The 23247-nt window shown below is 40.9% G+C and overlaps 1 protein-coding gene and 1 pseudogene across 1 annotated transcript; both read left to right on the top strand.

Moving 5' to 3' along the window:
- Positions 1 to 1060: 1060 nt before the first annotated feature.
- LOC109477265 (protein DD3-3-like) lies at positions 1061 to 13314 on the top strand. Its single transcript, XM_019778350.1, has 14 exons — positions 1061 to 1363; positions 1862 to 1915; positions 2428 to 2514; positions 3039 to 3134; positions 5008 to 5146; positions 5887 to 6003; positions 8273 to 8440; positions 9012 to 9214; positions 9421 to 9678; positions 9974 to 10144; positions 10287 to 10522; positions 10740 to 10956; positions 11323 to 11518; positions 11882 to 13314. Exons 1-14 carry the CDS (start codon positions 1293 to 1295, stop codon positions 12194 to 12196), a joined length of 2328 nt encoding a protein of 775 aa, XP_019633909.1. The 5' UTR covers positions 1061 to 1292; the 3' UTR covers positions 12197 to 13314.
- A 953-nt stretch (positions 13315 to 14267) lies between these two features.
- LOC109477276 lies at positions 14268 to 23093 on the top strand (annotated as a pseudogene).
- The last annotated feature ends 154 nt before the right edge of the window (positions 23094 to 23247 follow it).

Genomic DNA, 23247 nt, shown 5'->3' with positions numbered 1-23247 from the left:
TTCCAACAAACACTTCAAGACCTTCAACATTACAGTAGAGAACATGCCTTATATTCAGAATAAAAGGATCAAGCCGTTTCCTTCGATGGCTGTACTCCATCAGTCTGCCATTTTACAGTTCGGTTATGTGTCTTAAAGTTTTGAAGATTTAAGAACGAAAAAAACGCAGCGAAACAACTTGTTTGTGTAAAGTTCACAGAAAAAAACATACAAAAGCTGTCCTTGGAAGGCTCAGCATTAATGATGCTTGCGTGATGAGGACGTTATCCAGGTGTCCTTGGGTCTCAAAGTATTTGTTACTTAAAGAATTCATTCTTTTTACAGAAAATCTCCTTCACAATGAGGAGCCATACAGCATAACCCTTCAATGTTTTGTAAATCCTGTTAAGAAGCCACCATCTTCTCAAAATTCCTTGTCTTGTTTGTCTTACACATAGCTAAGGTGTAGGGACCATCTTACTTCTAACCCCGTAATCTGTGTCCTCTCAATTTCTAAGAAAGTTAAAAGTCATGAAAACTAAAGGTGACTACTTCGCGTGACATAACCAAGGTTGTTTACCAAGTGTACACATTCCAGAAACAAACACTGCAATTCCCTGCATTATTCACCATTCTTCCTTGTATTTTTCAAAATACTAGTACTTAGATTTTAGCACACTTTAAATTAAACGTTCGCACGCATCTAGGGTCATTCTAGACTAAATATCATATATTAGAACGTAGAATATGAAATGTTACCATCGAACAAGGATAGGCAAATATTTATCCCTTTTAAACTCTTAGTTATTTGATACAGTTTCTGCGGGTGTTACTGTAAAGCAATGCAGGTTTTCAGGTGAAGTCAGGTGCGATGAGTCAGAAACCTGGTGGAAGGGTCTCCAATGTCTCCATTGTCCATATTTGGTCATGCGAGATCACTTCCGTGTTTGGGCGGGTCGCGCTTGGAAGATGATTATATCATTACGCGTAACTTGTTTTCGGGAAATGCGACAACTTGTGGTCAAGTTTTAATAGTCAGCGTTGTACGCAAAATTCAACGCTTGTAAATATTTAATTTAATACACACAAAAAAAAGGAATCAAGCTGATATTTTGCAGGACTCATTTCTTTCAGGTGGATTGATACAGTTCACCGCGGGAAGCACACAGTCCGTACTTCTACACAGAGAGTTTCTGACGACTGTGATCTTTCGGGGGTCGTTTTGGGGCAGAAACCTTGACGTTACGAGTTTACTTGAAGTCGCGCTGGACCGCGGCTGGTACACAGAGGACGAGAAGAAGCATCTAGACGCCATGATGAGGAGACTGTTGCTCCTGGCGCTGGCTGTGGCCGTGCAGGGGGACGTGTACATGCACAACCCGAGGTACGGACACTGACAGACCGGCAGGGAAGGAAGGGGGAGGGGGGCAAAGTTTATGATAACTTGCACGTGAAATAAGTGTTGTGGTTTTGCTTTGTGATTTCATAATAATTTGGAAGCTTCTAATAATTTTTTGAAACAGAAACTCTATACTATTCTAGCTCTTTGAGATGACTGTTGTGTACCACAATGGATAATTTACATAATGCAAAACAACAACAACATAATTTAGCAGTATAGCGAAGTAGGACCAGGTACGAGGTACCCATGATTATAATAACGTTTACATGTACTAACTATATGATTGACCCTTTCTTCCCCTCCTGACCTGTTAGTGTTACCAGTGTTTGTAAGCACCAGGGTTACAGGAAGTGTGAGTTGTTCCTTCCTGCCATCGGATCCACATGTGGACATCCCTCCTGTCCTGATCCATATATCACATTGTTTTTAAAAATCTAATGTTAATTCATATGTTTTTCATATTATTTTTTTTTACTTTAGGGGAAGCAACAACCGGCTAGATGAAGCCAGAAGGGATAGAAACAATGCCAACAGGTATGGTAATCAGATCTAACTTAACATCTAAGTATAACAAGTTATCCAAGAATAAAATGTGTGACAATAAAAGTAACGTTATATTCATTGTCACACAGGTGCAGCAAAAGTCATCACAGTTTTGCCTTTGATTTTGTTACTACGTATAACGTGTCATATCAACAAAATGCGACTATAAGCCTTTTCGCAATTACTAGTGCGCCTGCGCGGAGTTTACTTAGCGACCAAGAATTAGAGATAAACAAAGCCGCGGCCGGCATTGTCCCCAGCGCCAGCGTATATCTCGATTTCCAGCCAGTGGCTTTCAAAGGTCTGGCAGTTTGGACTTTCAAAATAGACTAAAGAAAATTACTACCATCAGTGTCAGTTCTACATGTGTAACAGTTATAGCTAATAGGTTTGTTTTGTTCCTGTTACAAAGTTATAGTTATGTACAGTGAGCTGATCTAAAGAGTGCTACTTTTTTTGAAATTGAAAGAATTGTGAAATATACGTTTTTTCTTCCCTTACAGATTATTTGATTCCCAGAACAATGACAGAGGAGGCTACAACGTGGGCAGTCTTTACTACTATGAAGGGTCCCACCTCAGCATTGAATGGTACAGTCCAAATCATGGCAAATGATTACTGTTGATTCATGATTCATCTTTCCAGACTATTAAATGTGTCAACTGACATTTTGGATCTAGGAAACACCTTCAATTCCTACAAACCTTGCAAACATTTTTGACTTGTGGTTACTCAAGGACATTATACACAGATTGGGTTACTATCTAACATACTCCAAAATTACCTTGGATCTGTACATTGAGAGCTCTTTCTTCCTATTCATATGCAATGTACATTCATCAAATTTCAAACAGATGCTTGTAGTGGTCTTTAGAAAAAAAATGTTTCCAGACCACTGTTTTCATCACATTCGTAGATCAGGTTTTATTTATACAAGGAGTGGATGTTACTAATGTATTTAGCCTTGAATCCAATCCCTACGTGCTATTGCTGGTTTTAGGTGTGGCAGTGACTCCTACCACTGGCAACAGCACCTAGGGATTGGATTCCAGGCTGACTTGTGTTAAAAGTTACATTTTGTACCAACATAATGACATGTAATGTGTTGTTCTAGGACCAACCAGCACTCCTGTGACAACCCTAACAACCACTGTGAGCTGGTGCTGCAGTACATGTGTGGGGACCTGGTGAGGGATGGAACTACTGTCACGTGAGTACAGCTCCCTTTTAACAATGTACCATTTTGAGTTCTGCCAATGTACACTTTTACTAGCATTGATGATCATTTGTTGGTCTTTGTCGCATTGATTTTCTGAATCGACTTTTGCCAAGGGAAGATAACTGCTTCTCTGAAAGTTTCAGGCATTGATCTAAAGAGAAGCCAGTGTTCAATGGAGGAAATTATCGAGCTAACTGTTCAGAAACTTGCATCAAATGCTGTTGAACTTACCCTGGTAGGCTGGTACCCACAGTAAGAAATAATAGATAATGTAAGTGGTACCTCTAATGCATGTACTGGTAGTACACTTTACTGTGTCTGAGCTTTGACCTCTCCCACGGCAAGGTGGTACGGAACCTTCTTTTGTTCAACTAATAGCACACAGCACAAGGCCATGTTGATTTGATTATATGGATGACATCCGCGCGCGCATGAATTTTCGGCCGTTTCAAAAAAAAAAAGTTTTCAACCATACTGTAAATCGTACAAAACAGTTGCAAAATGAGCAAAAATATACCGTAAGTTACAAAAAAAAACATACCAATGTCGTAGAATGCCAAAATCAAACGAAAAAAGACGAAATTGTAAAAAATGAACTTGAAGACTAGATTATTCGCCAAACCATATTCTGTCCCATTTGTTCAACCCTCATGACCACGTAGATTTCATAATGAAAACAACTTTTTTTTTCAAAACTTTTTTTTTATTCGCACGCGCGCATCAATTTTGGGGTTCCCGGAGGATGTCATCCATATAATCAAATCAACATGGCCTAACTAGAAGTGATATAAACATCTTGCAGTTTGAGCATGCCATATGCCTCTGTTTTTAAACCCAAGTTTGCAAGTTTGATTTTACCATTTTTCATTGAAAATTATCTTGAGTGAGAATGAGAGGTGGGGTCTGGGTCTGTACGATTTTGTTATCACAGATTAATGAACAAAATTACCTTATTGGCCTTTTAAAATGACAAGTAGAACACCCAAAGTGTTTCATTGAGAAATAAATGTCAAACAGTTCATTACTTGAGTTTTCAATCATTCCCTAATTGGAGTAAAGAGAATGCCTTGTTCACTACATATATTTACCTTTCTATGGGTCTTTGTTTACTGTAATATGTAGAGACTTTAATTTAAGTAACACAAACTAATTTTTCTTGCATTGATGGCTTGTTTTCTGATGCTCTTGTCAGTCTTTAAATGTCAGGAAAAATTTCCAGTTTTCTTTTGATGTTGGTTTGTTGACAGTTGATGAATGGTAAGATGAGCGGGATGTGACATGGAATGGACAGGACGACACTGGTCCAAACTGGCACCAGCCCGTGACATGTCAGATATGTCTGCAGAAGTAAACTCTGTAGGGTCAAAAGGGGACAAAAGCTTTGCCACAAACAAGATTTCAGGGCTTGAAGCCTCCTAGTCTTTTAAACTTCAAGGAATGTGATCTGACAAGTCAACTTGAAAGGGATTTTAGAGGGGCTTACAGAATCAAATAGCAGTAGGACAAAGGTGTTGGACTTCAAGGACATCTATTTGCACAGAACTCACAATGGAATGAGAATTGAGTCCAACAGACTTCAGAGTGTCTTTATAAAATGATTTAGTTTAAATGTTGATAGTTTCACTTATATCATATTTTGAAGCACATACATTGTAACTTGCCAACTTGTTTCTTGATTAGTAGGTCTTCAGTTAACTACGTTAAGTTTCCCCTATCACATGTCACTCAATGTCATGAATGTGTCCTTTACTACTGCCATACTGAGTTCAGTGTTTGACTTCTGAACGTTAGAACAACATTGTGACAACTGAAACTCTACTTTGTTCCATAATGAATGAGAATGTATCGTAACTGTCTCCTTCAGGACCATCCCAGTCAACCCCATGCAGTGCCAGAATTACGACTGTAACCGTGACAAGCGGTATGGGATGCACGAAACTTACGACTACCACATCAAGTGTCGGCTGAGACAACGCAATATGGGGCTCTTCACTGCCGATCAGGTAGTGGTTGTTTGTTTGCCTTGTACTCTATATGAAAAGTGAACATACATGTAGTTCCCTTTTTCAGTTGATTTGTGGCTTTTATTTTAAGCTTTTGGAGCATTTATTTCATTTGTCTGTAAATGGAAGGCTTTTCAATCAAGCTCTGAATGTCATTAAAGATCTGAAGGACACAGAATTTAATTTTCCTGCGAAATGTTTCCTTAGGAATTTCATTATACCAGAAGACCAGGGCGATCTTTGAATGCAAATGTGATTTTATAGGAAAGGCAGACAAATTACGAGCAAGATTTGGGGCATTGCAACACAAATAGACTGTTTTGCGGCTTACCGTACAGTAACAGAAAAGTACCAACAAATTATGATCATGCCTCCCATTTCTTTTACATTGTTAGTACCAGTAAATGTAGAATGTAACATTATGTGTGCTTTTAATGTGTATATGTGCTTCAAAAGCTTCTAATGTCAATGGTTTACAAGCCTCAAAACACTATCATTATCAACTCTAGTGTTTTATAATAACTCTTCAGTTTCTAGTTGGCTTTTTGCTTGGCACATCTAATAATATAAGAGACCTTTGAGACCAGGAGTTCTGTTTCATTTTGTAATGAGCAGTTCCAAGTTGTAGCAGTGTCAAATTCCAAGGGACCATTAGAAATAGTTGGGAAACTTGATACCCCATCCTTGACCTATAACCAAAATAGTCAAGCTGAACCATTTTTCATTTCTGGTGTTTTCAGAACCTACGCGGGCAGACGGCACGGTTTACCCGACAGAACGCCAACGGGAACCGGCGCGGGTACGAGTGTCCGGAGGAGAGAGACCACTACCCCTACTGGCACCCAACACCATGGAAGGTATTACTGAGAGAATGGTCTGACAATAACAGTACTGTACCAATACTGGTGACACATAGAAAGTGCATGTACAAATGTTTAGCCAATATGAGCCATTAAGTTTAAGATTTATAGATTAATAAAGGCATTGAATTGAATTGGACTTGGTTGACAGCCATACTAAATACATGTAGGTGAGCTGAAATGATTATGGTGAAAATGACTTTATACAAATTATGATTGTTAGTACCGAGTTTTTGATGGAAATGTTACCCTGAGTTTGATTTGGATTACAATTTCATTTTTAGTGATACATGATGGCAATTTTATTCTTTTGAGCTAGACATTTGTGTTATAGATAGGATGAAATAAAAGGAAGCAATGACATCATGACAACTTAAGTTTTGATCAGAAAAACTGCATACTCACAGTATGACTCTTACCATAAACATGTAGATATCAGTTCCAGCTGGGAAAGTTGGCACCACATGTACTTGAAAAGATGAGATCTGTATATCTGTGTCTGTGGAACATATTTGTAGTGTTGAGTAATGGCAGTGATACTGACTGTGGCTTCCTGGGTTCAACTGGAGGTTACCCCAGATAACTCATGATCCGTGATGGTTGGACTTTATCTGACACTGCCAGCCCTTTTCTTCTTTTCTTCCCTGTGTAACACTTGCTTTCCAAGACTCAGTCTCAGGTTAGGGCTTGTATGAGAAGTTAGTGACCCAGTAATAGCATGGCAGTCTCTACATCTGGTACACATCAGCCATAATGTACCCTCAATCATCACTTCCTCAGGTTCAACTACAAGGGCAGGACTGACTCAGGGCTTCAGAATGGTCTTTACTATGTTCAGATGTAGCGCAGACTGAACGTGATTTCTGCCCAGTCACCATTATAAACTGCAAGATGCAACTGCAAGTGTGTAAATCTTACAATTTACAGGGAGTTGTCCAACTCTAGCAACCATGTGTAGAATATACCCCACAGTTTCTCAGATTCAAGTACAGCACTAACTCATGGTCTCAGAATGCCAGTCTTTTCAAAGTTTGTTCATGCAGTCATCAGGAACTTTGAAATTGCAGGTTACACAATATGTAAAACAGAAGCTTAAGGGAAACTCATCAGTTACTCTGCTACCATGGCAATGGTGTCTACACTGTACCACTGTTGCTTCTGTATCAGGGTCAAGTTCGAGGGCATTTGTGACTCATGGCCTCAGAATGGGGCTTTTGTGCACGTGCCAAGGTTGGGTGATGTAGATCTCTAAATTGAATGTAGAAGTGAAGTTGTCATGCATCAAACACATTCATTCTATTTTGTAGTTCAAAGAATTCATCCATGCATCCTTCCCAAGTGATCTGGTTGTCTGTTATTGAATAAGAAGGGCATTTTTTTTCTTCAGTCTGCTTTTCTAGCAACTGTATGAAGGGTAAACCTTTGACCCATGTAAAATTGGGCCTTGGGACAGATTTATGTCTTTCATGTCAATGTCTGTGAGTTTGGCACTCTTTCCTACTGTAACCTTTATGTCTCTGGCACCCTGATAGAAATCTCTGACATTTGTGATCCAATGTTATCCAATTTGTCAGAATGCCAAGTACAGTGACATTTGGTGTTATGGATACTGTAGGAATCTCTGTGATCAGTAAATTTTGACATGGATGAATTGTCTGCTTTTGTGTAGAAGACAAGTTATATGGTGTGACTAAAGTCAGTGTAAAGGGTCTTACCGATAAGCTGATTTTTAGCTTGGGGTCTTGAAATGCTTACTTGTGGCAGTTCCTGTAGCTTGAGTTAACACTAACAGATCGAGGTCAATGTTAGAATGTGTCCTTGACCCAGCTGGATGCCTACAGCACATGTGCAGTGGTCTGTGCCAGACTGGTGGCTCTGTACTGTAAACATTTAACAGTTACTGCTCTTTTTACTGCCACATTTACCACAAGGCTAGACTAATGGAAAGTTGTGGTTATGGATAGAAAAGTTGCATTTGTCACATGTAGAAGTGTCTCTCACTTAAAATTAGACAAAAGCAGAAAATGTGACAGAAAAATGCCAAATCAACATTCAATTTGACAGTATGGTGGAAAGGGCCACTAGTTTTACAATTTTGCTGAAACGTGTTATGACAGTCAAAACATGATTCTCACGATACCGGTAACTCCCATTTATTGTTTTCTGGGAAGTCAGTTGTCCTAAAGAGAGCCATAGGTTTGACAGAGAATTCAGTCCTTTGTTATCCTTTTTCAAAAGTCTAACTCCTAATTTGTTGTCCTTTTAGGACATCGCTGTGCTGACGAACAACCCCCGCCGCTGCCCGTACTACCAGCGTGAGAGTGAGAATGTCAAAGGTCGTTATGAGTGTGTGGTTCCTCCTGAGTACATCATGGAGAACCTGCAGGCCAATGGGAGGAGGGCCATCATCCCCAACAACAAGGTCGACTGTGAGGTAAATATTGGTGCAGGATGATCAGTCACAAAGTCTACTAGTAGCTATAAATCCAGTCTTCCTGTCAATGCATTGTACATAAATTTGTATGTGAAACCGGTACTACCGGTATTATAAATAAGGGTTGAGATTCTTCAGATGGTACATGTGCCTGTCATCATGTGGGTGTTTAAAGAGAGCTGAACTTCAATCATGTCAAAGAACCCACATTTTTCATTAGTAAAACTATGGGCCCACCCTGAGTGGTGTACATGATTGTACACAGTCATAAAGATGTGTACACTGGGAAACTGCCAATTGTAATTGCATCAACCTCTGTATGAACTTTTGCCCTGTTAGTGATAAAGATAAGCAGTGCAGCTAATTTCCTGATTGTCACGGTGGCTGCAGTTGTGGGTTGGAGTGCTAGGTGGCAGTTATGATAAGAGGTTGAGACACCTGACAAAGGTGCCAAACTGGACTGGGTGGCAGAGATTTGAAAACTTTGCTGTTGGTGATCCAGCTGCATAATTGCTGAAGAATGCATGTCAATCCGTGCTGTACTTACAAAATCTCTTTGATCTTTCCCCAGGACTTCCGATACCCCACAAACGACCGTAACGGTACCCGGGGGATCTGGAGGGAGATGCACGCACACGGCCTGCCGGCGCCGGAGTGTCGTGAGACAGAGTGGACCAGAGACAATCACCTGGGGAACACCCTGGGGGGTTATCCCGCCCTGTTTAACTGGACCATCCCAGACCTGGACCATGAGAACTGTGTCCTGAGGATCAGGTGAGGGTGTATTTTTATTTTTTAACTGATTTCTTGGTCTTCTTATCTAATCATTTCTTGCTTGCTTCCTCATTGGTAATCTCTATGTAGAAAGCATCTGTAATATTCTTTCTCCATATTGTAAGGAGAAATTTTTTCGTCATTACAAAACGTTCATGTAGAATGTAGACTTTCTTACATGTTCTTTTTTCTTCCTCAATTTGTAGGTACAACATCTCCACAGGTGATTTTGAAGGCTGGGACCCGTCGGTGAACTCCACTAACAACAAGGCAGAGGAAGGTGTGGACGTGGGCAGCAGGTTTGGGCTGTCTGCGCAGGCTGCAGAGGATCGTGGGTACGTCTACAAGCAGAACCCGCAGGTGAAGGTGTTTGGAGAGTTCGCCAGCGAGGGGAATCCGGAGAAAGACTTCGAGCTTCAGCTGGCGGTCAACACCAACCAGTTTGGCAGGGTGTTTCAGGACAGGTAAATATAATCTCTCTGCTACATGTATGTGTTTTGACTTAGTTATTGGTGGAGAGTTTACATTAATGCATTGGTTACATCAAATTTCCTTTCTCCCTTCAGGAGTTACTGTCAGTCAATGTGTAAGGATTTTATTGTAATTACTGTACATTTCAAAGCCTCAAAGTGCACTTCATTCTCTCCGACTTGATTGTAATGTCAGTCTTCAGTTAGACTTTTCCATAATGAAGAACAAGAATGTCTAGTGAATATACAGAACACTCGGCATTTAATGATGTTTCTTGTACCTGCCCAGGTCACACACCTTTGCAGTTCGGAAGCGTCCTGAGGAGTTGTCAGGGGCAACCATCCACAACGTGAACGTACGCGGGAAGCGTGGGAACATTGTGCAGGTGTACCCCGCTGTGGAGTATGACTTTGTGCCCAACACACTGGAGGTCTCCAAGGGGGACTACGTCCACTACCAGTGAGTAGTTTTTATTTTTACTTGAACTAAAGATTGGGTTTGAGTTGCCAGTAATCTTAACAAGATAGTTTATCAGTAATAATCTTTAGGCTAAAGATAATACATGTGTTGCCTGGTTTACCAACCTCCCCCTTCCTTACAGATGGACCGGCTCAAACACAAACCCAGAGAACAACGATGGCCAGGGGAAGGCTGGAACGGACCGTTCCAATGTGGTGTTACAGGGGGCACAGGTCTACCCTGAGGGAAAAGGGACTGGCTATGGGACTAAGCCAGTTAACGGCCACTGGGGCAGGAGTTACCCCATGCACCTGAGCAATGTGACCTTCCTGGGCTTCAGTAAGGACCTCATGAGGAACCTTGCCATCCTAGACAATCGTAAGTGTTTTGGGTTCTTAATATTCTCCATAATAAAGTAGCCTTTTAGAGCCAAATTTGTATTGGTTACAGGGTTATGTAGCAGGGAGAAGGTTAAAAAGAGATAAAATTCAATGTATCTTCATGTATTACTAAGTTTTTCTCACTGGAGAGCTACAAGTAGTAACTAGTTCCTGAAGATAAAACGAACTTGTAAACAAATTTATGCCCTTAACAGACCAGTTTGGCGGGGAGATGTCGGAGTTGGACGATGCAGGGACGTACTTTGACCTTGGCCCGCGGAAGGTCACCCAGTCGGGTGTGTTTCACTACATGTCGACACGGAACAACAACTTCTCCAACCGCAGCCAGAAGGGGCGCATTATCGTGGTGGACCAGCCTGTCAAGACGGAGAGTGTGGGATGGAATGGCGGGAATATCACATTCAACGAAGAGTAAGTCAAAATTTGTTGTAAGTCAAAATCTGTTTGACTGTAAGCTACAACTTTTTATGCACAGTGCTGCAGGTAAGTGACAGTGTCCTGAACAAAACAAATTCAAGGTGAAGAACTTTCCATTTCAGTGCTGCATTTTCCTGAAACAAAAATATATTTTCACACCCAGTGCTGACTAGGGTTTACATGTAGGTTATACACAAAGTTCCTGAATCTTTAATTATGACTGACATTTTGTATGTAGTGCTGTGGTGACCGTCCCCCATAGTACCATGACATGTCTACAGTGGAAGACGAGACTAGAGGAATGGGAACAAGAGGCAGGGGTTATAACTAATTTTGTTGATGATAACTTTCTATCCACAGTGCTGCAGTGGTGACTGTCCCCCGTGGTACCCTGTCTGGTCTACAGAAGATGAGACTAGAGGAGTGGGAACCAGAGGCAGGGGAGGATCTTCTGGAGTCTCGCCAAGCCAGCATCAACGTGGGGTCAGACTACGCCTCCAACTACATCCTCATCTCACCTACAGACAAGATCACACAGGGGGACAAGACCTTCAAGGTGGGCAACTGGTGCTATGGACTTTTTGTTAAAAGATGTAACATGTTAAGGTGTCCCTCATGATAAAATGATTCATAAAATCTGTTATAAGTTTAAACCACCAAAGCATTAGGATTGGAGGTAGGGATTTCTAGGAGGGGCCATTGATGTATTTTCTACAGTTCTGGTTTTCATTCATTCATTGTACATGTAATTTTTTTATTGTTTGGATGCCTAAGGGCTAGGGTAAAGAAGAGTAAAATTGTGTATCCTGTCCTAGTCAACTAGTACATTTTTATTCACAAATGTTTCCGTCCTCTATACCAGTACTGTGCTTCATACAGAAGTGTAAGCCAACTATTGTTTACTTGTTTGTGCCTACAGGTAAACATGAAGATAAACAGTGGAATGAGCAACGTGGCCATCTATCACGCTAACCCCGACAGCTTCACCAGCTGGAGCAAACTCAACGCCCAGATCAGCGGGGGTGTCGCGTCGTTCCAGGTGGACCGCGGCGGCCTTTTCGTGGCGCGTACAGAAACCAGCGTCGGTCTTATCGTGGGCATGGTCATGCTGGTCGTTGTTCTGGTGGTGATCATCGTCGGCACCGTGGTTTACTTCCGCAAACACCCAGACAAGTGGGACAAGGTGAAGAAGTCAGCTGCTGTGGCCAGATACTCCACTCAGAACAAGGTTTAATAGAGTCCTGTGATAACTTGTTTCTGTAATACATACCAGGCCAGTTTTGCTTTGTTTTCAACAACTTTTCTCTTTTCCAAAATGTTCACCTCTCAAGTTTGTCCACCTAGAACAGTGGAGCCTCGTGGACAATTGTTTCCATATTCATGGCCAGTTCTGTTTTCCTTTCAACAGATTTAAAAACAATTTTAGAAGTGCCTGTCAGTGATTGCCTTACAATGTATTAAGTTTCACTGAGATTGTTACTAGCAAGTGAAGAGAGATTATGTTGTTGAGATAAAGCTGAACTCATCTGGTCTTTTAGCAAACATGGCTAATATCTTGCCTTTCTTTGTAACAACTTTATACCAAAAATTCCCTCGTAAAAGTCTTAATGTTTAAATGCAAGGAGAACAACCGTGTTACCATCAGACTGCAAAATAATCAGAAGAAACAAGGCTGCTTGTAGTTTGCTCTATGATGCATATCGTTTTTTGCAATGGCTATTGATAAGGTTTCTTGGACCACTGCTTTGTACAGACAAGCATGTAACAATGTGCCTTTAGACAATGATAATCAAATATATGACAATGTGTTACATAATTATCTTGATAGTTGCAAGTATATTCTAACATCGATGTTTTGGAAGCAAACTTAGGGGATATTGCTGCTTCAGGGTAGATTATATTGGTATAGTGGTATTTATGTATCAAGGGTTTTGTACAAAATTTCTAAAAAATCATAATGATATGTGATTATATATTGGGTAAAGTAACTATTGTACTGTATAATGTGTAGTTGAGGTGTATTGTTGTTTAATTAGAAGGGATCTGTTGTACTATGTATATCTTTTAGCTTATTCATGATTTTGTATTTTCTCCATTTTGTGTAGGAGGTGATAACACCTATACATGTATATATCAATCACAATGGTCAAACATATCAAAACATGATACATACACGTGTTACATTTACACTGATGGTCAGCAGCTTATCAATGAATTAAATGTATTTTTACACCATGACAGTTTTTGTTACTCTAAGACATAAGACAGAACTTATTATATTATATAAGGAAGTCCATGAATGTTTGTATGTCATGTGTTTGTTGCTCTGCTGGACAGAGACTACTGTGAATAAAGGTGACCGCCAACCTGTACCCTTGTGTGTATTTTCTGTTTAACAGATATTTAGACTTTTTCAAGCTCAAGAGAGTCAATGTTGGAGAAAATAGCAGCTCCAGATCATTAGGTTTACTGTATTGGCAGATATTTTGATTGTTACTCTTATGGCACCATACCAGGTTCCAAATATTGTGTAAGACGTACTCTAATAGTAACTTGCAAACATCTTCATGATAACATTTATCCCTAAGAATCATAATAAAGATATGCTCATCAAAAAGAAGTAGAAATTGTAGGCTTCCTGCATGGATAAATGTCAACTAAAGTGAGCGAGCCTGCTAAATGGTGACTCAGAGTGTGCATTAAAAGAACTACACATGAAACTATGACAGGAAAACCACAAAGTAATAAGTCGATCGGTGTAATATAGTCGGTCAGCTGCCGCCGCGTGCCTGTGAAGCTGGTGTGTTACGCCGAAAGGCGGTTATACCGGCTATACAGATACAGATAGAGAGAACTTTATTGACACAACAAAGCAACTTGAGAGCACAAACTCTGACTGTACAGATGCAGCCTAGTTTTGCAATGGGCTTTATAAGTGTGTAACCTTTTGTTAGGAGATCTTAGGAAAGACGGTTCAAGAGTGATTGCTGCCAAATCTATAATTCTTGGACCAATGACCTATGGAAGATTGGCAATCTTTTGGAGATCATATTTACCAACCAACGAGTCTTTAAAGCCTTTAAATGCTGCTGCCTTGTCCTTGCACGATTCCAGTCCCCTTCCCTACCCATGATCCCTTGGTCCTTTCTAAAAATAGCCATGGGGACTTCCACTCTACCTGTGACTCATGATCAGGTGTTTACATTGACCTTTTGAAGAAAGACAAAGGCAGGGTGCCTATTGGTCACGACACTTCCTCTTTTCAATAAATGCGTCACAGAATCTTTCAGAGGTCAATTCCTTTCGATCAGCTATCACGCCTTTTATTGTGATTATCTTAACCTTGTTTTTTTGTCTCACCAAGGACATTATACATGTCCTTGGTCTCACTGAGTTGAAATTTGCCCCCATGGTCCTTTCTAGTCCGTGCCCATGGTTAGGGTTGAACAATCCAAACTAGTGTAGGTAGGTGATTGTTGCGCTTCACCGTAGTTTCGCTCGAAGGGACGGGACAGAATGACCTCAAGACGCTAACACGAAAGGTAGCCAATCAGGAGGCTACGGCACGTCTGTTTCCCTAGTTCAGTGTCACCGAAACCTTGGTGAAGTCAAATCAAGCCAGGCTTGTTGCGACCTGCAGGGAAAGACAACCTACGTTTTCGTATCTCTTCTCTCCTTTGTCACAGTTCGTACAGTGGAAAGGTAAGAAAAATTAGGTTTGTTTCCCGGCTTCGTACAACATTTTACACATGTTATTCTGTCAAACAGTGCCCCAAGACCCTGGGAATAGTCGTCACGTATGATGTCTCTTATCACGGACAGAGCCGAGCGTCCGGACCCACAACAACCCCTCTGTCACAAGACAGCTGCATTTCAGTGTACAACTCATCGAGTCACAATTGCCACAAGAATGCCAATCGTTTGGTGTCGTACCTACCGTACAACGAATATTAGGGTTTCACTCGTTAAAAATTCGTCTCTCAGAGTAAGAACCGAGGTTAATGTTCATTTTGACATTTCTACGAACAAGTGTATCCGAACTGTCAGCAGCAAAATGGCACGTTACAGCTGCTATGTTGCTGTCATATTTTATAGGAATGTTTTTTTTTTTTTCAAATAGATGTATGACGGGAATAATCGCATGCATTTTACGATATGTGTCAACAAAGGTCCCTCTCTGGCTAAGCTCAACGTCCAATCCGACGGTCATCATGGCAAACGATCTGCTCAACGTCTGCAAGAGGCTTTGGGAGCTCGATCGCAACAGGTTTAAGAGAGGGGAAGACTACGAAATAAACCTAAAGGTACTTCATAATCAATTCAAATTCGATAAAACTATTATCCCGTAACAAACAGCACTAAAAAGCCTTCACATACAGAACTACCGCAGCATGGAACTCTCTACCACATGGGCTGCAAACAGTGGCATCACATGAGAAGTTCAAACAAGACCTACTAAAACACATGAGGCATGCGATGTTACACACTTGTAATGTATACTATGTAATGTAAATGTATATGTAATTGTACGTGATGTATTGTTACTAGTGTATGTATTGTTATGTATGTACCCTCTCCTGGAGAGTTTTACCTCAATAAACCTCTTGTGTCTTAGTGACATGTGTGACCATGTTGACTATAACATAACAACGAAGTTCCTGTTTGACAACGTACGTAGATGACTTAAGATTTTGATTTCTTGTTTGCCGTAGGGACCCAAATTGTTTTCCTTTGTGGATGACAGAAAGTTGGCTAACATGTGTGAATTTCCAACTTACACCGGTAAGTACTATCGGTATGTATGTATCATAGTACAGACCAATTCACATTGTACCTATATATTTATAAATGTTCATATTGTCGTGTACGTATTGCCTTAAAAACAATATATGATATGATGATATGATGAGTAATCGGTGTGGTATATTGTTTTCGTACAACGTTACATTTGATTTGAAAACACATTGATATCATATTTCACGGATTGTAAAATACACGCATTGTATATCCTATTCATCATAGCATTTTATTTTATTTCATTTCAGCTTTCATTCAGTTGCTAGATAACTACGAGCCTGACACCTCGGTACGCGAAGAGGAAACTGGCAGAAAGACTAACAAGAGTCGAGCGTTTTTAAATCGTTGTCTAAAGACTACGGTAATGGATGTGGCACACTCCTACTTGTCCAGCAAAGGTAAGACACATACTGTATCGATGTCAGTGTAAACCGTTTTCCACTTCGTCTCATGATTTTAATTTCCTGTCTGCCTGTCGTGTTTTTCTGTCTGACCAAACCTTGATTATCAACGTGAAATATCGATGTCTACAGGCCGGGTGCCTCCAGGTAAAAAAGCTTTCAAAGAGCGCCTATACAAGCTGTGGTTTCACCTGCATCCAAGGCCTAACGGAGACGGGACAGAACGGTACGTGGAAGGCATGAGATCAATGTTCATATCTATGTATTTGGATATGATGACTTCAACATTATCATGTTATTTTACTCAAGCTCCAACTCATGACAACATGATAGCGAAACAATGTTTTTTTGTACTCAAGCTCCAGCCAATGACAACAATACCTGAAACAATACATGTCCATGGACGTAATGGTATTACATGTACAAAGAAAAGTATTCTGGATGGTGACCATGCATGGTGAATCTCGTACCTCTTGCCTTCTTGTACCAGTCCAGTATGTAAACAAATCTAGGCTGAAGATGTTGATTAATTTGTTTCACAATATACACAGGTCCGCGTTTAAGCATGTCTTTGTAGGAGAGACAAGTCAGAGACAGGTCCTCGGCTTCCACAACTGGGTCCAACTGTATCTGGAGGAGCGTCAGGGGAACGTCATCTACGATGGCTATCATGTACGTTAATTGTTAGGATTCAATTTAATCTTTGCTGGCATCACTGTATATCCATTCATAGAAAAAAGAAAAGAACATACATCAAGAAGAGATGATGCCATCATATCAAAATTTATCTTTATATAGAAACGGCCTGTGACAAGTCAAATACAAGTACATGTACGTAATTTCTTAACATGTTTTAAGGTGGAGAGGATCATAAAGGCTCTTTTATCTCGCCCATTTTAGCCTAAGACCTGCGACGATCGCATCATCACAATTAATTTCACTTGGAAAAACAGAAGCAAAAAAACATTTGGCAGCTTCTTCCTTGGCACGAGCCCGGAGTTTGAACTGGCCATCTACACCGTCTGCTTCTTGGATGGGAGCGAGGATGAGACGCAGGTCGTTCTTGGAAACAGGCCCGCTATTATCGTCACCTACGACGCAGATGGTGAAATCGGAGCATGTTATCCTAAACTAGAGGTCAGTTGCAACGAAGAATTGTGAGATATTGTACTGCCCTACAATAATTTTTTTTTTAATTTCAGTTACGTTATCAAATAACAGTCAAACCTGTCTAAAGTGACCAGTCAAGAGCTAGGGGCACATGCGGCCACTGTAGATCGTATTCTTAATATCAATATTCAGGGTTCTTTTAACTTCGTTGGGTCAATGGGGAAAATGATATACAAAGAACCAATTTGCAAAACCACAATTTGCAGCCACAATAGCCAGGAGGTGACATCAGCACAGGTTTTGACTGCATTTGTAAAGACGTGACACTTTTCTTGTTTGACAGTAATTGTGCCATTCATGTGGTGCAATGTATTCTTTAGGGTTATACAGTAATAAGCCTAGGAATTACGAGTACTGTGGCAGCGATTTGAGGATGTCTATTGTGTTATGACAAAACAACTGCTAGTCTCATGGTTTTTCGGTGTTCTCTTCCTCCCCATGAACAGCCTCGGCAGCCTGAAAGACGTCCGGACCACGTCCAAATCGATATCACACCCGTGACACAGTCTGTGCAGAACGTCCGAATCAATATGGAACCTGAGCAGAACTCGTCATACATCCGAGAAACATATAGGCCGAATCGTTATAGGTGCAATTGCACGATTCTCTGAGGTACTGCAAAAGGCGCGATGTTCTTATTTGTACCGTAAGACTAGCGGGTCGACCGTGATCCAGTTTCTTCCGCAGCCCATGGCCTTGCGTTATGCCCGCCGTGCTCGATCAGTGTCCCAGGGAGGACTGTTGTAGGCCAGGGAGTTTAGATCTAGAATTAAAAAAAAACAAATCGGCACCTTCAGAGTCTGGCACAAGGAATAATATATTGTACCTTCAATATTATGCTGAATGCCTTGTGTTGCAGAGTAACGTCTGGCTCAGACAGGCAACATTTCATATACAAATGTCTTCTGGCCAACATTTTTATTATAGTTCCTCCAGAACAACAGACCTGTCAGAACAGTTTGTAATAAGCACTATAGATTGTACTGTAACGGTAAAGAGAGAGATGTATTTTTAAAGACATACCTTCCATAGCAAATATTATGACGTTCTATTTACTATATGGTACAGGACCTATATAGCTGAATTCATTTTAACATTTCAAAGGACTATTGGGTTTGTATAATTGTAAATAAATTTTACTAGAGACAAAAAATATCATTCATTCATTCTTTCATGATAAACAAATAGGAGTAGCAATCGTAGGATTCCTACATGGAAAGATGTCAGCGACAGTGAGACACTGGACGGTATGTTGACTTAGAGTAACTACAGATGACAGGCAGACAACCAAGCAACTTGAGAGCGCAAACTCTGTACAGATGCAGCCTAATGTTTTGCGATGGGCTGTATAAGTGTGTAACCTTTTGTTGGGAAAGAAGTTTCAAGGGAGATAGCTGCCAAAAGGCCTATCGTAGATTGGCAATTGTACTTTTTTTCATAAAATGCTGCTGCCTTGGCCCTTGCATAGTCAACGATTCCAGTCCCCTTCCCTACCCATGATCCCTTGGTCCTTTCCAAAAATAGCCCGATGGGGACTCCCACTCTACCTGCGGCTCATGTGTTTACATTGGCCTTTTAAAGAAAGACAAAACATGACCTCATCACCCGATGGCAGGATACAGAGCGCTGATTGGTCACGACACTTCCCCTTTTCAATAATGCGTCACAGAATCTTCCAGAAAGAAAGCCCCTTAGCCGAAGAAATAGAGACAGCCTGCGATCAGCTGGTAACGTCTCAATCCTGCAGTATCCAGGAGACATAGAACCACGGTGTCTTCATTCCCCATGTTATATGGAGCCTGTAGCAAGGTGAACAGGTAAGGAAACAAACAACTCCTTGTCTTTTCTACAAACGTCTCCGTGGTAAAAATGAATAACCATGTGTACATACCTGGCAGTGCTAATTCTGTACCTGCTTTTTGTATATATTATAGGAATGTTATAATATCTATTATATAATATTTCTTTCAGAAGGTCGCGAAAACGAAGATTACTTCCTTATCGTCATCAATCATGAAGTCTAACATTTGCTCGAGGCTGTGGGATCTCGACCATAACAGGTTGAAGAGAGGGAGAAACAGGGACTACCAAATAAAGCTAGAGGTACTTTAATAATAATATGATCTATGTAACCATAAAATCATGTAATCAATACATTTTTATAGGATAACAATCTGGACTACCTTTACCAGGAAAAAGAACACAGGTATTCGCTTATTACTACTAGTAAGTTGAAGTTGCTAGCTAGTAACATGTAGGTACCGTGATATGTATCTAGCATCGAAAGCAGAGGCATTATAGACACTGTTGAAAGGGGCCATTGCAGGACTACGGGTACCTTTTGTTTTGTGTTCACACAAAAATTTACCCCAAGGTTTAAAGGTTGCTTGTCAGGGGACACAATAGCGCCACGAATGCAAACAATGTAACGTTACTGTGTTACGCAACCCGCAAGGCCGAGCCAATACTAAATAGCATGGCGTTGTCGCAATAAGATGCCAGGTGTTTGTTTTTCCGTTGCATGCCATGATTTACGATTTGAGATCGATGCATAACTTACCACCGTCCGGAAAATTTATAGCTGCAACTTAGTAACGTATCTAGCTTGTTTTATAGTCTGTTTGTTCTGTCCAAGGCTCCGAGTCAGGGTTCTGTTCTCTTCTTCAGTTCTTGACATATCTTCTTGGTTACGGCAGTGTTCCGGCTTTCATACGTTCAGAGTACAGTGAGTGGCATTTACTGCACATAACACATATGTGACTAGTACGCACAAATCTGTGCTGTTTATTGATAACAATTTGATGATTTGCCACATTAAACATTGCACTGTCATTGCAGGGTGACAAATTGTTTTCCTTCGTGAAAAGGGAAAAGCTGGAAGACATACCAACATATAGTGGTAAGCATCGGTGTGTGTGTGTGTGTGTGTGTGTGTGTGTGTGTGTGTGTGTGTGTGTGTGTGTGTGTGTGTGTGTGTGTGTGTGTGTGTGTGTGTGTGTGTGTGTGTGTGTGTGTGTGTGTGTGTGTGTGTGTGCGTGTGTGTCCGTCTGTAAACACGATAATCTGAGAAGGCTTAAATGGATTACCTTGATATTTGGTAGGTGGGTAGATCGTACAAAATGATTAGATTTTGGGCCACCTGGCGGCTCGTTGTGTTACTGCAGCTGAACGTCCGGTTTTTATATCTCGAGATCTAAACATGCCGGGCTCACGAAATTTGGATTGTAGGTAGCTCTTGTGCTGGGGAAGAAGTGACGTGAGTCTAGTTTTAAGTGAAACGATCGATCATTGTTTCTTATTCTTCGCTGCATCAAATCGGACAAGCACACCCGGTCAGTGAAATGTAACTAGTAGTAATGCGCATTATTGTCGATGTCCTCTAATGCCTTCCATGGGCAGTTTGTGTATCACTGTGGCGTGTGGAGTGTGGCGGATGAATGTGGCGGAATCTGGAATGTGATACCCTAACTGTCCATGCTATACTACTCACTTCAGACTTTATGAAGCTGCTAGACCACTACGAGGCTGAAATATCTGAACCCGAGGTGGAAACGGAGAGACAGCAGAAACTGAGCCGGGCATTCCTCAGTCGGTGTCTGGACACTGACGTCATGAAAGAGGCACACTCCTTCTTGTTAAGAAAAGGTATGCTGTATAAACTTTGTTTTCTTTTTCAGAGATGTGTAAAGAGCAAAAGAATCCTAGGGAAATCTAATTATAGTAATGCTACATTTGATAACACACAATGTCCATTGTCCACACAACCGTTTTTCAAGTTGCATGAACCATGATATGCCCTTCGCTGTTTCCCTTGCTGCACTTCTCCACAGGACTGGTGCCCAGAAACTACAGAAAAGCCTTCAAGGAGAAGCTGTACGATCTGTGGTTTGAGCTTCACCCCAGGCCGAGCGGAGACGGCACTGAACGGTGAGCTATCTGCCTCTTCACTCGATCCCGTTGTTTTTTGTTATCAGGGTACCGGAGTCCTTGTAGCGGGATGATCTGTAATAGAACTGATGCCTTTTCGTCAGATAAAATTCATCTGTTGCACTGTAGGTCTGCCTTTGAACACATCTTCGTGGGAGAGACATGTCACCGACAGGTCCTGGGCTTCCACAACTGGGTCCAGCTGTATGAGGAGGAGCGTAAGGGGAACATTATCTACAAAAGCTACAGGGTTAGTACCTTTTTCCTTTCCTTACTTCTTTTCCTTTACTTCCTTTTCTGAATTCCTTTCCTCTCCTTTATTTTCCTTTCCTTCCATTATATGACTGTGCACCTTTCCCTCTGTAAGAAAAATGAAAATGCCGGTATGTGTTTTGCTGCCTAGAGCCTGGTGTTACATTTTCTTAATTCCATTCATGTTACATCTACTAGTACTAATCTTACATCGCTCAAATTGCCGTACACATGAAGTACACAGCATTTCCCAATCTACCTCAAAAGTAGAATTCCTCATTTTATAATGGTCTGTCGCACCCATTCAGCCCCAGGCCTGTGACGACCACATCATCACCATAGACTTCAGTTGGAACGGCAAGAAGAAGAGCTTTGGCAGCTTCTTCCTCGGCACGAGCCCGGAGTTTGAGCTGGCCATCTACACCGTCTGCTTCCTAGCTGGGGACGGGGACAGCACAGAAGTCACCTTAGGGAAGAAGGAAGCCACCATTGTCGTCAACAATGAGAACGGTCAAATAGGGACGTGTTATCCCAAAATAGATGTCAAATCAGAAGAGGATGAGCACACTGTGCTACTACAATTGTTGTCGTTCGTGTTGAGGAGATTATTGAAAGAGGATGGGGATGAGCACACTGTACTACTACAATTGTTGTCGTTCTTGTTGAGGAGATTATTGAAAGAGGATGGGGATGAGCACACTGTGCTACTAGTGTTGTCGTTCGTGTTGAGGAGATTATTGAAAGAGGATGGGGATGAGCACACTGTGCTACTACAATTGTTGTCGTTCTTGTTGAGGAGATTATTGAAAGAGGATCAGGGTTAGTCTTTGGTATCTACTGTGCAGAGGTGAAAACTGTAACTAAACCCTGAGAACATATACCATTGTGTGTAGGAGCAGCGGCAGTAATGGTGGTTAAGCCCTAGCTGATCAATGTTTTAGGGTTTGATTGAACCGTGCCACTATACTTAAAATAACGATTGTTTGTCAAGCTATCAGCCAATGGTTCATCCAATCTACTATCTTTACATAAAATCAAACATTATGACTATATCTATATAACAGACTAATATGAAAATTAACCCATGCGAATATCGAGGAAAGGGCAAGCATGGCCCTGTGACTTGTTTGTGGTGACTCAAGATGAAGATTCAATCAATGAGGGGTTGAATACTAGTACATGTATCTTCGAAATGTGTCCGAAATATGTCATATGTTTTGATTCCTTGTTTACGTAATAGTGTACAGTGAGTAATATTCAATGGTGTCTTTGGCATGATCACATTTGTACATTGCAGTTATATAATGAAGAAAGTTTTATAATTGCAAATTCATGCCCGAGGGCTAATTGCATGAACAGAAGAAACATTTGTATAAAAACAGATAATTTTTACACTTAGAACTACTGATAACTTTTAAGAAACTACTAGTAAAAATCTACTGGGCTTGACTTCTTTTTTATAATAGCCATAACGTAAAGTTGGGATAAAGACCTGCTCGCTGAAGTTTAGCTTGCATGAGGCCTGTTGAGACAGCTTGTAGTGTGTGGGCACGGGACCATGGAAAAGTATGTAGAAATGTGTGATTGGGGCATTGTTCTGTGCAATTGTCGGCTTTAGACTTGGAACAAATCTTTAGTCTCAAAATGGCAGAACAAATATTTGATTATAATGTCTGTGCACAGATTTATTAAATGTGTGTTTGATGGAAATATTTTTTATTCTCCACGGCTTACTTTA

The sequence above is a fragment of the Branchiostoma belcheri genome, unplaced genomic scaffold (genome assembly GCF_001625305.1).
Source record: "Branchiostoma belcheri isolate BF01 breed outbred unplaced genomic scaffold, Haploidv18h27 scaffold4, whole genome shotgun sequence".
Classification (NCBI taxonomy): Eukaryota; Metazoa; Chordata; class Leptocardii; order Amphioxiformes; family Branchiostomatidae; genus Branchiostoma; species Branchiostoma belcheri.
This window is presented reverse-complemented; position numbering and strand designations above follow the sequence as displayed.

What these genes read in the sequence shown, in the direction of transcription:
- LOC109477265 (XM_019778350.1), top strand. Translation starts at nt 1,293, where the DNA reads ATGATGAGGAGACTGTTGCTCCTGGCGCTGGCTGTGGCCGTGCAGGGG. An exon ending in AGGGATGGAACTACTGTCAC is followed by an intron (nt 3,135 to 5,007) that starts GTGAGTACAGCT and finishes TGTCTCCTTCAG; the next exon opens with GACCATCCCAGTCAACCCCA. An exon ending in GGCACCCAACACCATGGAAG is followed by an intron (nt 6,004 to 8,272) that starts GTATTACTGAGA and finishes TTGTCCTTTTAG; the next exon opens with GACATCGCTGTGCTGACGAA.